Genomic DNA, 17,015 nt, shown 5'->3' on the forward strand with positions numbered 1-17,015 from the left:
AAATTTGATGTGATGTTGTTCCTGGAGAGCCTCTGAATGTCTGAACGTCTCGAGTCTGACACACTCAGTTCAGTTCATGAATCTTTTTTAAAAGCCACTGACCACTCATTTTAATAAAGGATAATATTTTGATCATATTATTAGAAATAGTTCCCATTCTCTCCTTTCTGTAACTCATTTTGAGAAGGCATGGCAGTATCTGAAGGGAGGAGTTTAGTTTCACTGAACCACTTTCCAACAGACCCGCAGATTCATTCGCTTTAAGAAACATTCAACGTTTTCACGAGTGTCAGGATCCGACTATTATCACAGTTCTGTTGTCAAACTATTTCATAAAAACTGCTAAAGAAAATGTTTATTTTCATCAGTTTGTGCTTGTGTCAGGCTGGTGAGTATTTTAATGGCCTCACTTCAGTTTATTTTATCATTTGCCTACAAACACATTATTCCATCATTAGTTTCCAGTTGTAGATTAATATAGTCAGATATTTTTGTTGATGCTGCTGTCCCTTTCATTGACTGTATATTGAAATGAGTGCAGAGTGAAGAATTAATTTGAGTTATTATGTGTGTGTGTGTTCAGGTGTGTTTGTTGCTGATGCAGTGAAGTCAGAGTCAGTGACTGAGGGAGAATCAGTCTCTCTGAACTCTAGTGTCACTCAAATACAGACACATGAAGAGATCGAGTGGAAGTTTGGTGACTTTCTCATAGCTAAAGTAAACAAAAACAAAGAGAGCAAGTTTTATGATGAAAGTGCTGCTGGGAGATTCAGAGACAGACTGAAACTGGATCAGACTGGATCTCTGACCATCATCAACAGCAGAACCACAGACTCTGGACTTTATACAGTCTCCAGCAGCAGCAGAGGCACGATCAACACCATCAATCTCACTGTCTATGGTGAGGAGAGAATTACTGTCTGTTGACTAAATTCACCAGATAATGTTACTGAGAATATTATAAAATGATAGAGAATTCTGTGATGATACTGATCATTTGTGCATTTTATCCAGAAGATCACAGTGATTTCTACTGAATCTGATTTATTCTGTCATGTTTTCAGCTCGTCTGCCTGTTCCTGTCATCAGCAGTAACTCTTCATCATCATCATCATCATCATGTTCATTGGTGTGTTCAGCTGTGAATGTGAGTCATGTGACTCTCTCCTGGTTCAAAGGAAACAGTGTATTCTCCAGCATCAGAGTGTCTGATCTCAGCAGCCGGTCTGATCTTCTTCTCCATCTGGAGTGTGTGGATGATTCCTACAGCTGTGTGCTGAACAATCCCATCAGAAACCAGACTCAACACCTCAACAACACTCAACTCTGTCACACATGTGCTGCAGGTACTTCACTGATGATATCTGGTGTTTCTGCACACATTGATCTGGGCTAATGACTGTCTCTTTCATGTCCTCCAGTCTCTCTGACAGTGCTGATCTCTGCTGCTGCTGCTGCTGGATCTCTGTTGATTGTTGCTGCTGTCGGGATCTTCTGCATCTGCAGGAAACACAGAAACACACACAGAGAAGGCAAGTATTACCTGTATATATATGTGTGTGTATATAATTCTCAAACATCATTTCACTGAGTGTTTGTTTCTGTCATTATTGTTGAAACAGAGACTCAAGCAGAAGAGATCACTTACGCTGATCCCACATTCTACAAAAGAAACAGACATAAATCAGTAAGATCTTTGATTTCAGTGTATGGTGTGTCTCTGTGTTGTTTCAGTCTGATTTTACTGTGTGTGTGTGTGTGTGTGTGATTTAAAAAATTTAAATTTTTTAATGCACTTGCCCCGCCCCAAACAGGTCATCTGATGAGGAATATAATGCAGGGCAACAGCTCACTATGCGATAGAGCTTACAGAATGCAGTTAGAATGGCCATAAAACTCAAGATACTGGAGCAAAAATGCCCCTTATTGAGTTTTTGTCTCATATTTATCATATGAGTTAAGCAGTATCACAAAAGTAACGGATTTCAATATTACACGAGTGCTGTTTTTGTCCCAAATAAAATGAGTGCAACATGTAATACTTATTTTATACGTAAGTTCAAAATAAGTTTATATTGTGTTATTTTAGACAAAATATTGTCTGGTTTGTTCAATTTTGCCAATGAAACTATAAAGACAAAGCAGAACTGTTCGTCTCCACGCAACACACAGCAGTGTTTCATTTCTGAATCTGCGTTTTGAACGTAACAAAAGTGATTCAGCGGATCATTCATAAAAGACTTGAAGCGGCGCTACACAGACCGACTTACAAAGACTTACAGTGATATAGGTTACTCTTACCAATTTCTTGTTATCCACATGGACATCGATGTCCTCATTTTAAGACACTGTTTTTCATTTTCATTTTCTTTTTTGCGTTTTCTGTTTTCTGTTCTGCGCCCCAGAAATGCTTCCCTCCTCTGTCCATTTTGGACATGTTAATTTAATGTTTAGTAGTGTTTTATTTATTTATTTATTTTAATTAATTAATTTTATATTATGGTTTTCTCTAGACTTTTCCATGTTTATTTAATATATTATATATTTAATATATTATTATTATTATTATTATTATTATTATACATTTTTACAGTTTTTCTCAGACTTTTTGTATGTTTATGGAGTTAATTTTATTTATTTATTTATTTATATCTAATTGATTTATTTTAATTTTATTCCATTTTTACATTTTCATCATATGTTTAGGCCTACAGACCTTATTCACAGCAGCAGCTTATTTGATTTTGACGGGAATTCTTCTTTTGTGGATTTACTGGCAGCTTTCAAACCAACAATTACGGAAACTGAAAGTGAGGTGTATTACATTAACAGTTAATTGTTCAGTTCAGTTTCATAATTGCTTAGAATTTTTTTATATGCAGTTGTCACTACCTAAATATTTTGGAAAAAAAAAAATTAATTAAACAAATAGAAAAATACTGAAATACTACATGAAATCCATCCTTACCCTTACAAAGAAGTATGCTTAAAAAAAAAGAAGTATTCTTAAGTAATGTTCAAGTATATTTTTAAGTATAATTTATGTAGTAAGTATACTTTGTACTAGCAGTATACTTGTAGTGTACTATTTCAATACTGCTTGGGAGTAAATTGGCCCACTTTTTAGTATATACATTTAAGTATACTTTAAGTGTAACTGTAGTAAGATTTGAGGACCCAACTAGTTTAAATCTACGTTTTTAGTATGAACTGGATGGCACTAAATTTCCTCAATTTTGATGAAAAGAAAACAGAAGTTATGTTGTTTATGCCGGGGGGTACCTGTGAGTCAGTAGATTTAAACCTTGGTGGATTGAAACCATTTGTGAAGCCCTATGTAAAAAACTTGGGTGTTATCATGGAGTGTTTTTTTTAAATTAGACAAACAGATTAACTCGGTAGTTAAATCTAGTTTTTTTCCAATTGAGACAACACACCAAGGTGAAATCTTTCTTGTCTCTTAAAGACTTTAAAAGAATTGTACATATTTTTATTTCAAGTCGCACAGATTATTGTAATGGCCTCTATTTAGGTATTAGTCAGGCCTCTCTCTCCAGACTGCAGATGGTCCAGAATGCAGCTCGCCTGTTGACGGGTACACGAAAGCGGGAACACATCACCCCCGTTCTCGTGTCTCTTCACTGGCTACCTGTCCATTATAGGATTCATTTTAAATTTTTGGTACTTGTTTTTAAATCTCTTAATGGTTTAGCACCAAGGTATCTTTCGGATTTGATCAATCTGCATGCTCCGTTAAGAGCACTTAGGTCTGCTGACCATTTGCTTTTAGCTGTCCCACAGGTAAAGTTGAAGAGCAGGGGTGACCAAGCCTTTGCAGCGGCTGCCCCGAAGCTTTGGAATAGTTTGCCCCTCTACATTAGACAGGCTCAAACACTTGCTGCTTTTAAATCTAGCCTAAAAACTTATTTTTATAGTCTGGCATTTGACGCTATGTGAGAGCTGCTTTCTTTTATTGTTTTTATTGTGTTTTAGTGTCTTCTTTCATGGTGTTGACTGTATGTATCTTTTATATTTTTATTTTATGTGTGTACAGCACTTTGATAAAAAAGTTCTTTGTAAATAAACTTTGACTTTGAACTGCAACTATACTACATTTACATTTACATTTACATTTATTCATTTGGCAGACACTTTTATCCAAAGCGACTTACAAGTGAGGGATACAACAAGCGATTCATCATGACGAGGCAAATAGACACAAGAAGTGCTCACCATACAAGTCTTAGGCAGTGCTCAGAGTATCATAAGCCAGAATAGGGAGGGATTAAAAAAAAAAAAAAAAAAAGAATAGGGAGGTTAAATAAAGGAGGTTAAGTGCTCCCGAAAGAGATGAGTTTTCAGCTGTCTTTTGAATATTGCCAGGGATTCTGCATTCCGGATGGAGGCAGGAAGATCATTCCACCAGCAAGGAACAATGAATGAGAATGTTCTGGAGAGTGATTTCGTGCCTCTCTGTGATGGTACCACAAGCCTTCGCTCTTTTAATGAGCGTAGACTCGTAAGAGTGAGTGGAAGTAGGAGGGTGCTGAGCCTGTGGTAGATCTGTAAGCAAGCGTCAACGCCTTGAACTTGATGCGAGCAGCAGGTGGTAGCCAGTGAAGAGAGATGAAGAGAGGCGTGACGTGGGCTCTTTTGGGCTCGTTAAAGACAAGACGTGCTGCAGCGTTCTGAATCAATTGTAGAGGCTTGATTGTGCATGATGGAAGTCCAGCCAGAAGAGCATTGCAGTAATCAAGCCTAGAAATAACCAGGGCCTGGACGAAAAGTTATGTTGCATGTTGTGTTAGAACAGGCCTGATTTTCCTGATGTTGTGTAGTGCAAATCTGCATGACCGAGCTCGTCTTTGCAATGTGATCTTTGAAGGTCAGGTGGTCATCAAAGAAGATAGAAGTGAACTTATAGGTATTCTGATATTTTACTAGTTAAAGTTATGAATAAGCTGGTGTGATCCAAAACAATGACAAAATTCGCATTTAGATATAAGCATTCAAAACTTACAGTCTCTCACTTCCGTTAAAATGGATCACGGATTTTCATGACATCACATCACACTTCAGCTTCTCATCAAATCTTATGACCAATCAAATGCTCTCTAGAATCTGAAGTCCCGCCTCCTCCTACACTAATAACAGATGCTGAAGCCTCGGCTGAAACCGGTCATTTGTTCATACATTTACTAGTTTCTATGTGGTGAATGGCATATAGTGCACTATATAGAGGATAGGGAACGATTCAGACAGAGTAAATATGCCTTTCTTTGACGCGCATGAAGTCTGTTTACACGTTAGTGTCACATGAACTGCCAAAGCATGAGCAGTCTGCTCTGGTCCAGAGACACGAGAACACAGAGTGAATCACACGTGTGAGTCGGCTCAGACCACAAACCGTTCAGACACATTTGAATTCTACAAACAATGCTATATTTTTAAAAAAAATATGCAGGAGAAACGGTTAGAGATTATGAGAAAAATTGGGTTTTATGAGCTCAAGGGCTCTGGCCGAGCTGTGATCTAGGCAAAACGCTATTGGCTATTCTTAAAAAAGGGGAGGAGCTTCTAGATATATCCTGCCCTGTCTTCCTGTTTCATTGGAAATTACATCAACACAGTGAATAAAGCTGTGCTTTCCAAGACACTTCAGTGGGCCTTTAAAGAATACTCTCAGTAAACTACTAGTTTTATACAGCAAGTATACTTGTAAGCTTTTTTTTAAGTGAACTCAACATCATACTTTAAGTATGCTACTATGTCCCTATATTTAAGTATTGCATTTTATATATGAAATATACCTTTAACTGTACTTGAACTCTTCCCCACCAGCATTTTTTTTTTAAATAGTTGCCAGCCAGCACCAACATTTTTTTATCATTTTCACAAAACTTTCATGGCCCCCAGAATAATTTGTTATATGAATATCTGAACATACAATACAGTATATCAAAAAAAAAAAAGAACGCGGCCTCTGCTTTAAAACGATAACAGCATCGACAAATCATTTTAAGCTTCATGCAATTTTTTTTTATCAACACTTGAATGTAAGTTTAATAAACAAACAAATAAACAACATTTTGAACAAAAATCTGAGAAAAAGACTAACTCTGAATTGGATTTAATGTGGAACAGAGATTTATATTCTATTTATCAGAACCGTCTCCCTAATAAAATCAAAGAAAGCTTTACTATTTATTCTTTATACTTTATTCTTTATAGCTTTATACTATTTTTTACTATTTTCACTTGATCATTTTATTTAAACCTTTAATTCTTGAATTCCATTTTTCTTTATTTCTTCTATCATACTGTTCCTTTCTTGTTCATACTTCATACATTCAAGAATCACATGTGGTGTTTCTTCAGCATGACATTGTTCACATGATCCGTCTGGACGTTTCCCTGTAATTTTAAGTGTGTTATTTAAATTTGAATGACCTAACATTATTCTATTGCTATCATTTCTACAGTGCAGACTGCCAAATTATTTGAAGTTCACTTTATTCCACTGATTTCACTGCCTGGAACTAAAAAAGCAGCCCCAGTTATCTGACGCTCTGGATCTTTTGATTCATCTGTATATACTGGGAATATTGGGTTCTGATCTATTGTTCCATTATTCCTCTCTTTTCCAATAAATTTGTCAACCTTTCCGTAATCATCCTTTCCATAATTTTACAAACATGCAACGTAAGAGCTATTGGTCTATAATTAGAAGGTTTTGAAGGGTCTTTTCCCTGCTTCCTTATAGGAATTATTATAGATTCTTTCCAAGCTTTTGGTAGTCTTCCTTCCTCTCACACTCTATTATACAATTTGAAAATTTTCCGATCTGATCCTTTCCTGGAGACGAATGTGTATAATTTGAATTACGCTTGTGTTTTTATTTGATTTACAAGATTTATAATAGCACCCCCTAACATATAACAACAAAACATGGATTGCTGGAGTAGAAGTATAGGCCAAATATAGTTTTTCTGTTAGTATAAGTCAAGTATACTTCAATGTGATTTTAAGTTTACTTCTGAGAAGTACATACAAAGTAGACTGAAAGTATACTCTCTTGTTTTTAGTTTAAAAGAAGTAAACTAATAGCACACTTGAATAAACTTCTTTTTTTTTATAAGGATATCCTGCATTCTCCAAAACACTTGGGACCCGTTGTGAGGAAAAGTATTTCTGCTGTATTTTCTGTGCTTGTGGAAAGAGGATTGATAGATGTGCCAATAATGTGATGAATACATTGATGAACGGTGTTTTTGTGTTTTCTTTCAGAGAGCTACAGAGGAGGATAATGTGGTGTACGCAGGAGTCTCGAGATGTTGATCGGATCTTGATCATCTGAAAGATTTCCCAATAAGTTTGAAGTTATACATAAATACCGGCCTGCATCATATTTGCTGAATGACATCCAGCACTTGTTTTGTATTGAGCCAGATGTTTTCTGTTACAGATATTATTAAATTACATTAAATAATTAAATTACATTAAATTACAAATATTATGGAAAAACTATATATAATTATATAATATTTTATATATTTTAATATTTATTTTTTTTCTCATTTTTTAATTGTGACCAAATTATGTAATATTAAGCCTTTTTTATTTTTTTTTAAATTTTTTTTTAAAGTAATAATTTTTTAAGACTCAGGGATAAGTAATAAATGAAATCAAAAAAGAAAAAAAAGAAAACAAAAAGAAAAGAAACACTGTTGTTCCAAATGTGCTTTTATTTGTGTTTTATTTAATATAAAGTTTCTGTGAAGGATTTTTGTCAGTTAATGGCTGTGGTGTTCACAGTCCATGTCAAAAGGTCAAATATTATACATTAATAATGTCATATTAATGGATTTTAATTGAGGAGATTTTAACAGTGTTTTTGATTTATTTTATTTATGCTTGTTGTGTTCACGCCACATCATATTTACTGTAATTACCATAAATTATAATTTGTAATTTGTAATTTTCTGAGAGCTCCAACTTCTTCCTGACTGCTGGAGATTCATTTTGGGATTAATAATGTTGTGACAGAAGCACATAATTCTGAATCTGATGACATGAACAAATAAAATCATGTGTTTCTCATCTCGTCATAACAGTAATCACGACATGGCGTGAACAAATCATGTTTTCAATAGATTTGTCAGTCTTGTTTGTCTCTGTTGAAGCACCAACTAATGTGTTATTTCACTGACAGCTCTCTCTCTCTCTCTCTCTCGCTCTCTCTGTGAAATTTTATAAAGTTCTTAAAAGTTTATATGCAAGATATATCTTTGTCATATTTTTCCACATTTCTACATGCCTTCTTTTGTACAATTTTAAATAAAAATGCTTTAATATAATTTTTAAATTCTTCAGCCTCCTTTTTTTCTTTTTCATATGCATTTCTACTCACTGTTTATGTGATTTTACACAATTATGCTGTTAGTCTTGAAAAATAAATACATGTAAACACAGTTAAAACTATTTCAGGTGTCTTGATTTAGCTTCACATGAGCACCAAGACTGATATAACCACTGAGAATAACAGATCCATACACAATATCCCACTGACAATAACATGCACTGCTTTTCAAGATATTAAACCACTTCGTTTTGTTTCTGGATTCTACATTTACTTACATTTAATCATTTAGCAGACACTTTTATCCATATAATAAACACTAGAGAAACTACCAGACCATTCAAAAGGAAAACTATTGGTGTAATATTCAGTGAATTCACATTTAAACTTTAAAAATATCTTTTAAAAGCTGACAAACATTGATCCCAGCTGTGGGTGAAAACACACTGTTAAACAGCGCTAAAGAGACGCTGACCACTGGAGTGGAAACAATGAGTGTGAAATGAGAAGAAAAATAAACTGATCACACGGTGGCAAAAATAAATGTGTGAACTTGAGTCATTTCTTCAGTTTATATTCCACTCTGCTCTTAGTTTGATCTTTATCTCTCATCACATATACTTGAGCACATTTGTTCACACATGTCGGTTGAATCCACAGATGTTTGGCCTGATCAAGTGTCACTACATTCATCTTTCTGCTGTTAAACTCAGATTCAGTTGGTCGTTTGGTTGAGATCTGTCCACACAAACCACACTCAACCAAACCACAGACGTCAGGTGTGTCGGTCAACCGACTCACCACAGCAAAACAACCACAGATGAGTTCAGTGCAGCGATCTGAATGATTTACATCGACTAAACATGCATTTTTGTGCAAATATAATAGCAAGTGATCAATTGACAGTCGATAAGAGAGAAGAACTGTAAGTGTAGAGACACTTTAACCTTTAAACACACTGTGGTTTAATACGCTTCTGCTAAAACAGATATTCATAAACAGTTTCAGACGTCACTGATGCCTTCAGGAGCCACAAGTGTCAAAAATGTGACGATGTTTGTGTGTATTTGCATGTGAATGTTTGTGACAGAGAGATGAAGTGTGAAAACCAGCAGAAATACAGTGCACTGAAAATTATTTTTAATATTGAGCAATGAAACTCAATTAGACCCCTACAACTTAAACCTCCAGAATAAATAAATAAATAAATATAATGTACACTGATCAGGCATAACATTATGGACACAAAAAGGTGAAGTTAATAATACTGATTAACTCTTCATCACGCAGGCTGCCAGCGCAGGGAACCTGAGAATTTGCTCATTGGCAAAACGTTGGCCCTTAGCACTGGTCCTGCACTTAACCCCGGAAAGCCCCCACTGGGCCCTCAATATTAATCTACAACTATAAATCTGCCAGCACAGGGTGCCAAACATTTACCATTAATGAAAATAACAGTTAATGATTGTTAAAAAAGAAATAGTCAATGACTGCAGGAGCGTCTGCCACTGAATCATTCCCTAAATCATACTCTGTAAAATATAAATCTCTCTGATTCTGACCACTGCATGATGAATAAAGTATCAATAAAGTAATCAACTTCATCTAACCAGAGTTTCTCTTGCAGTTTTTGTTGAAACAAATGTGTTTCAGAAACACACAGTTACAGCAGCCAGAGAAACATTAAAGTTAGGAAGTCAAGGGTCAAGAGCCCAACTAAAGCAAACACTGACCTCCATAACGGTGACTTCAAAATGTACTATTTTCAATAAAACATCTAAAAGTTTAGTATGAAAGAAATAGTCAAACTGGATTGTAATAAGTGAAGATGCTGAGATCTAGACAGATATGTCAGCAGGGGTTAAATTGGGCCAGGGCCGTCCGGGGCTGAGCCCCGGCACATAGGCTTGCAGGGCTTGACATACGCTTGTCCGGGATTTTTTGATGTGAAAGAGAATTTTACTTGCCTGACCAGATAAATAGCTTGATTAAAATGTCAATAACAACCAAAACACGAGAATGATTGTTTTAGCTAAAGTGGTGATTGATAGTGGATATAGCAATATATGTACATTGGCGGTGATAGCCTAATTGCACGTAACCTCTTGAGGAGAATTCAAAACAAATGAGCTCTGCTCACGCAAAGAAAATCAGTTATCATGTTGCAATAAAAATTCAATATGTGGGGTTTTTATAGCTAGCTATTTACGACATATGATAAAGTTAAGCATCACACGACCGTGCTGAATTCCTGAATGTCACCTTGATTGAAATTGACACTAATTTCATACAAAAGTTCAGTAAACAAGTAGTTAATATTAATTACTTACGTTTTAAGTGCAATATTGCCTGTTTTCTGTTTAATTGTAGCAGCGAAAATAGTTCCAAACAAAGCAGAACCAGCACATCTCGCAGCTACGCTCAGCCGTTTTGAATGATTCAACGTTTTGAACAAACCGGTTGAATGAAGATTCAATGGCCCAATCATAAACAACTACTTCATTCTTGATTCAGCCTGAATCATTTGAATAAATGACTCAGTGGCTCACCCAATAAGACGGTCACTTGCCACCATCTACTGGCGGTTTAATTTCATGTTTAAAAGTATACATTTCCCACCAACATTTCTTATTTGTATATTCAAAAATGTAGTTGTACTTTTTCAGTGTACATTATTTAATTTGGTAACAGCCCTATAGTGTCTTACTATTTTAACTGATCAAATGTAAGAATTTGAAATAAAAGATTAAACATAAATTGAATTAGATTAGGAGGGAAATGCCTTTTATAAAGGTTAATAAAATACCCCCAGGGTAAATAACATAAATATGCAGATTTAAATATGTCACTGCTGATAAAATACTGATGAGAATGTTGCTTGTTTCAGAATAAATTATATGTACAACACACAAAAAAATCCTATTTTTTTCCAGGCAAGCTACTTTTTTTTGACAAGTAAATGACCAATTTAGTTGTCCAAAGGACAAGCTCAAAACAAGGCTTAATGTCGAACTTTAATGTTAGCATCACTCTTATATTTGATACTGACACAAAGGAGAAGGCACAGGCCTACAGAAAGATTTTATTGTCATCAGATGTAGCTTTGCACACTACCAGCATAGAATGATTTTAGGTTTGGTGTGGGCCGGCCCTAGCCCACTGTGCCCGCAAAAAGCCAGTATAGGCCCTGCAGGGACATGTTTGCAGGGATGTGAATAGCCCCCCACGTTGCTAACATAATTTAACACATTGCTATCTTGATTAGCAGCTGTTAGCAGGTTAGAATGATTTATGTTGGTAGCATGTTAGAGTGTTGTTATGTGGTTGCTAAGGTACTCAGAGTTGTTCCTATGGAGTTGCTTATTGAGTATACCAGAGAAACATTGATCTCATCACAGCTGTGAAAACACACTTAAACAGTTCGAAGAAGACGCTGACCACTGGAGTGGAAACAATGATGAGTGTGAAATGAGACGAAAAATAAACTGATCACGTGGTCGCAAAAATAAATGTGTGAACTTGAGTCATTTCTTCAGTTTATATTCCACTCTGCTCTTAGTTTGATCTTTATCTCTCATCACATATACTTGAGCACATTTGTTCACACATGTCGGTTGAATCCACAGATGTTTGGCCTGATCAAGTGTCACTACATTCATCTTTCTGCTGTTAAACTCAGATTCAGTTGGTCGTTTGGTTGAGATCTGTCCACACAAACCACACTCAACCAAACCACAGACGTCAGGTGTGTCGGTCAACCGACTCACAGCAAAACAACCACAGATGAGTTCAGTGCAGCGATCTGAATGATTTACATCGACTAAACATGCATTTTTGTGCAAATATAGTAGCAAGTGATCAATTGACAGTCGATAAGAGAGAAGAACTGTAAGTGTAGAGACACTTTAACATTTAAACACACTGTGGTTTAATACGCTTCTGCTAAAACAGATATTCATAAACAGTTTCAGATGTCACTGATGCCTTCAAGAGCCACAAGTGTCAAGAAGGTGACGATGTTTGTGTGTATTTGCATGTGAATGTGTGTGAGAGAGAGATGAAGTGTGAAAACCAGCAGAAATACAGTGCACTGAAAATTATTTTTAATATTGAGCAATGAAACTTAAACCTCCAGAATATATATATATATATATATATGTGTACACCGATCAGGCATAACATTATGATCACTGACAGGTGAAGTGAATAACACTGATCATCTCTTCATCACGGCACCTGTTAGTGGGTGGATATATTAGGCAGCAAGTAAACATTTTGTCCTCAAAGTTGATGTGTTAGAAGCAGAAAAAAGGGCAAGCGTAAGAATTTGAGCAAGTTTGACAAGGGCCAAATTGTGACGGCTAGACAGCTGGATCAGAGCATCTCCAAAACTGCAGCTCTTGTGGGGTGTTCACAACAACGAGTTTGAGGTGTTGACTTGGCCTCCGAATTCCCCAGATCTCAATCCAATGGAGCATCTGTGGGATGTGCTGAACAAACAAGTCCGATCCATGGAGGCTCCACTTCACAACTTACAGCCCGCAGTGAGCCCAAAGCTGTAGGCCTCGTCTGGGCAAACCTGCACTGGGCCTGTTTAGGTTTGATGTGGGCTGGCCCTAGCCCACTGTGCCCACAAAATAAAAAATGGTGTTGCTATGCAATTGCTAGTGTATAGCTATGGTATTCTGAGTGACATGTTGCTATGACATGAGTGGCATGTTGCTATGCGGGTGCTAGGGCATTCTGGGTGGTTTCTAGGGTGTCGCTATGTGGTTGCTAAGGCACTCAGGGTGGTTGCTAGGCTGTTGCTATGTGGTTGCCAGGGTACTCATATTAGTTGCTAGTGTGTTCTATGCAGTTGCCAGGATATTCTAGGTGGTTGCTAGGGTGTTGCTTTACAGTTGCTGAGATATTTGGTGTGGTTGCTAAGGTGTTGCTGTGCAGTTGTTAAGGTACTCACAGTGGTTGCTAGGGTGTTGCTATGCGCTTGCTAGGGTACCTGGGTTGGTATTGCTAAGGTATTCTGAGTGGTTGCTAGGGTGTTGTTATGCAGATGCTAAGGAACTCAGGGTGGTTGTTAAGGTGTTGCTATGCGGTTGCTAGGGTACTCAGGTTGTTTGCTTGGGTGTTGCTATGTGGTTGCTAGGGTATCTAAGGTACTCAGAGTGGTTGCTAAGGTGTTGATATGCAGTCACTAAGGTACTCAGTTCAAGTACTAGGGTGTTGCTAGCATGATTAGCAGGTTGTATTATTATTATTACTATATATTATTTATAACATCTTCAATCTTTCATCATCACACTTTCTTCGTAACTTGAATACGGAAGGCGATCTGGTGGAAGCTAGATATTTTACTTCATAACTTGTTAAATATGGATATTTTTTTTTACACAAACACATCTCTTCGCTTCAGAAGGCCTTTATTAACCCCCGGAGCCGAGTGGAGTACATTTATGATGGATGGATGTGGATGGAGACACTTTCTTCAGCTCATACTCGTTGGTCCAGTTCACTGCCATTATAAAGCTCGGATGCGTCAGGATATTTATTAATATTTCTCCGACTGTGTTCATCAGAAAGATGAAAGTTATACCTACCTAAAGCAATCGTATTTTTTAGCAAACTATTTTAACATGAATATTTCAAAGGACGTTTTGGATTTCTACATGAGAGGTGAGTGAAATAATTGTATCATTGTCTTGTGATTGTGTGAGAAAAAAACACTAAAACCAGCCTGAGACGGTTAGCAGGTCTTGGTTTGTTTTTGGTCTGGCCTAGCTGGTGTTCAGCTGGTCAGTGGTCACAGCCTGACAGTTAAACAAAAAGAGTGGTCAAACCCCCTCAAAACCAGCCTGCTAGACCAGCTATGACCAGTCTGGAAGACAGCAACTCATCTGATCCTCCAGACTCTAGCAATCCTGTTCAGCTCCAGCAGAGTTACATTGGGGTCAGTGCGTGTGTTCAGTGAGGTTTTGGCAGCCACTAGATGTCGCCCTGGCAGTGTCAGACATCTGAAATTATGTTTATCATTTCTAAAGCACTGAGAACTACAGTGAATAGAAGTTAGTGTGCGTGTTTGGAGGTGGGTCTGTGTTCCAGTCAGTAAATTTCAAGTTTTGAAATGAATATTGAAAGTACGAATATAAAGGGGTCTGCAGATGGTTAACTGTTCTAATAGACCAATATTATTATTATGATGGTCTTTATTTTTGTTATATCTTACCTTCACATTTAACACATGTATCATGCTTAAACATTCATGGCCTCAAAAATTAAGATCTGAGAAAAAAATTACACCCCCTGATAGCACACGTTCATCTCAGAGACGTCCATTTACATCTGTGTTTGTTCATCTGCAATACGTCTCTCTAAGCCTAAGACTGCTCTAAGACTAACTGCTTTTTCTAATATGATTATCAGATGTTTTTACACAGCAGATGTTTTTTTTCCAGATTTCTAGATCTTTAGTAAACATCTTAGAGAAGTACCTGCATGTGTGGATCAAAACACAAATGATGAAATGACTGTGGTGTCATCAGCCAGTTTTTCCCTCCAGAAGACCCAGATACAGTGCTTCATCTCCCCCTTGTGCCTGAACACGAAAGGACATTATTTCAGCACTCTCACTGTAACTAACATGCCAGTTAAAATTTAGATTTGATACTACCATACATCTGCTAAACCCTAATTTCATGATGAAAACCCTGATAGGTCAGTCTGTTTTTCCTGCAAGGCTGTAAACCTGTGACCCTTGACCCCTCACATGCTACATCATATTACACTGACTGGTGAGAATAATACAGACAGAAGTAAATTTGACATAATACAATATATAATACCACATTACTGTAAGTACTAAAGTAGTAAGTGCAAAATATAAAATTAAATAAATAAATATCTGTACCAGAACTATAGCACTAGCTTTTTGTTGATTGTCACCATTGCTGAGATTCATACGCAGATTCTTGATGTCAGTGTGAGTCTGAATGACACAGTAGTTCAGGGGTGTCTAAACTCAGTCCTGGAGGGCCACTGTCCTGCAAAGTTTAGCACCAGTTTGCCTCAAAACACCTGCCTGGAGGTTTCTAGTATGCCTAATTAGATCTTGATTAGCTGGTTCAGGCGTGTTTAATTGAAGCTGGAGTTAAACTCTGCAGGACTGTGGCCCTCCAGGACCGAGTTTGGACACCCCTGCCATAGTTCAAAACTTACCGTAGGAAAAAAATAAAAATAAAATGCCATTGAAGATCTCAAATATGAAGTTTATTGCAGCATAGAGGTGGCAAAGTGTATGAAGCACCTTGGGTTCACCGGCGTCAGAATGAACCCAGAACATCCAAATCTCAAGCCTTTTATTTGCCACTCTTCATGTTAATGTAGTTTCTCATGTTTTAACAGCTGTGGTCTGTATGTTAATGAAGTTGTAACACACCTCATTGTCATTCCCACTGTCCCACACCCATTCCCATTCTACAATTGATCACCATTTGGTCAGGATGTGATTATCCCAAATGGTGCAGAAACAACATAACCGTTGACTTTCTTCTTCTCTATGATAATTAAGCCATTTTGGGGATGAGCTCATTGTAAAATACACTTTGGAGTGGAAACTGGGTTGAGGCAGACTACAATTTCTCACATTACTGTCCAGTATGTTTTTTTGTTTTTTTTAATCCTTCAAGTGATCAGATTGTCGTGACACTGCTGGAGCAAATGCTGCAGGATCACAAGATCAGTAGAAAGTTTAGAGGCTCTAATAACACTAAACCCTGACAATCAGTGATGATGTTTCAGATCCCAGATAGCAGACCAACCTTGAATCAACGTTGAATCAATGTTAATGCATTAACAAAATTATCATTGAATCAATGTTGAAATTTAAGTTGATTTTTCATCAGGTTTGCACCCTGAAATAATGTTATTTCAATGATGAAAAATAGATCAAGATGGTTGTAAAATTAATGTTTTTTCAACCTTAATTAAATCACCTATTTAACATTGAATTAACATGGAAACAATATCAAATCAGTCTTGCTTTATGTACAGCAAGATTCTAAGCCAGTTAAATGTCTATTTCTACTCATTTCAATCAGAGACAATGTAAGGGCTGGAGTTAATATGGTTTTAATGAACAATTCACAACTTCCTTCAGTTTACATACAAATGTATTTATCTATAACCACACACTGTTTGAACAGGAATTAACATCACATTCAGGAAAAACAAGTGGCTGTAAAAATGGCATTTCATGGTGACAAATAGACCAGGGGCCTGTACCATGAAGCTGGATTAGCTGGCTAGCCAGTTAAGTTTCAGATTAGTTTGTGCCAATCCTGGGTTTTAAGAACCATGAAAGTGACTTGGCTTTTAGCAGTGTTCATCACCATAGTAACTTACGCTCCACAGCTAACCTGCTCCGGGGCAGGTTATGTTCTGGGTAAGAGATCTCAAACCGAAATTGGACCAATCAGATGTGAGCAAAGTGACACTGACACATCCAACGCAATAAAGTCCCTCCCCCAGTTTCTCTTCCTCCAAATTAAAGATCACTATATAGTAAAAACAAATATTTAACAATGAAATTGTCTTGCTTTAATGATTTATAGAATTATTTTATGATTTATATATGATTTAAATAATTATTATATGATCTATA

At 36.7% G+C, this 17,015-nt stretch overlaps 3 protein-coding genes across 58 annotated transcripts in view; 2 read left to right on the forward strand and 1 right to left on the reverse strand.

Moving 5' to 3' along the window:
• The window catches only part of LOC127509830 (uncharacterized), a 502,366-nt gene that overhangs the window by 174,137 nt on the left and 311,214 nt on the right, over positions 1–17,015 (reverse strand). The gene's annotated exons all lie outside the window — the stretch shown is intronic.
• The window catches only part of LOC127509908 (60 kDa lysophospholipase-like), a 390,873-nt gene that overhangs the window by 132,696 nt on the left and 241,162 nt on the right, over positions 1–17,015 (forward strand). The window lies entirely within an intron of this gene.
• LOC127509999 (hepatocyte cell adhesion molecule-like) overlaps positions 1–17,015 on the forward strand; it is a 220,653-nt gene that overhangs the window by 28,842 nt on the left and 174,796 nt on the right. Inside the window, exons 2-3 of one of the 7 annotated variants that reach the window (XM_051889468.1) lie at positions 584–901; positions 1,065–1,346. The exons of 4 other annotated variants lie outside the window; for them this stretch is intronic. In XM_051889468.1, coding sequence (XP_051745428.1) covers positions 584–901; positions 1,065–1,346 — 600 coding nt within the window. Of the gene's footprint in view, positions 1–114; positions 389–583; positions 902–1,064; positions 1,347–17,015 lie in introns of those variants that run through there. 2 more of the 7 variants (XM_051889474.1, XM_051889463.1) reach the window with 2 other exon arrangements.

The sequence above is a fragment of the Ctenopharyngodon idella genome, chromosome 3 (assembly GCF_019924925.1).
Source record: "Ctenopharyngodon idella isolate HZGC_01 chromosome 3, HZGC01, whole genome shotgun sequence".
Taxonomy (NCBI): domain Eukaryota; kingdom Metazoa; phylum Chordata; class Actinopteri; order Cypriniformes; family Xenocyprididae; genus Ctenopharyngodon; species Ctenopharyngodon idella.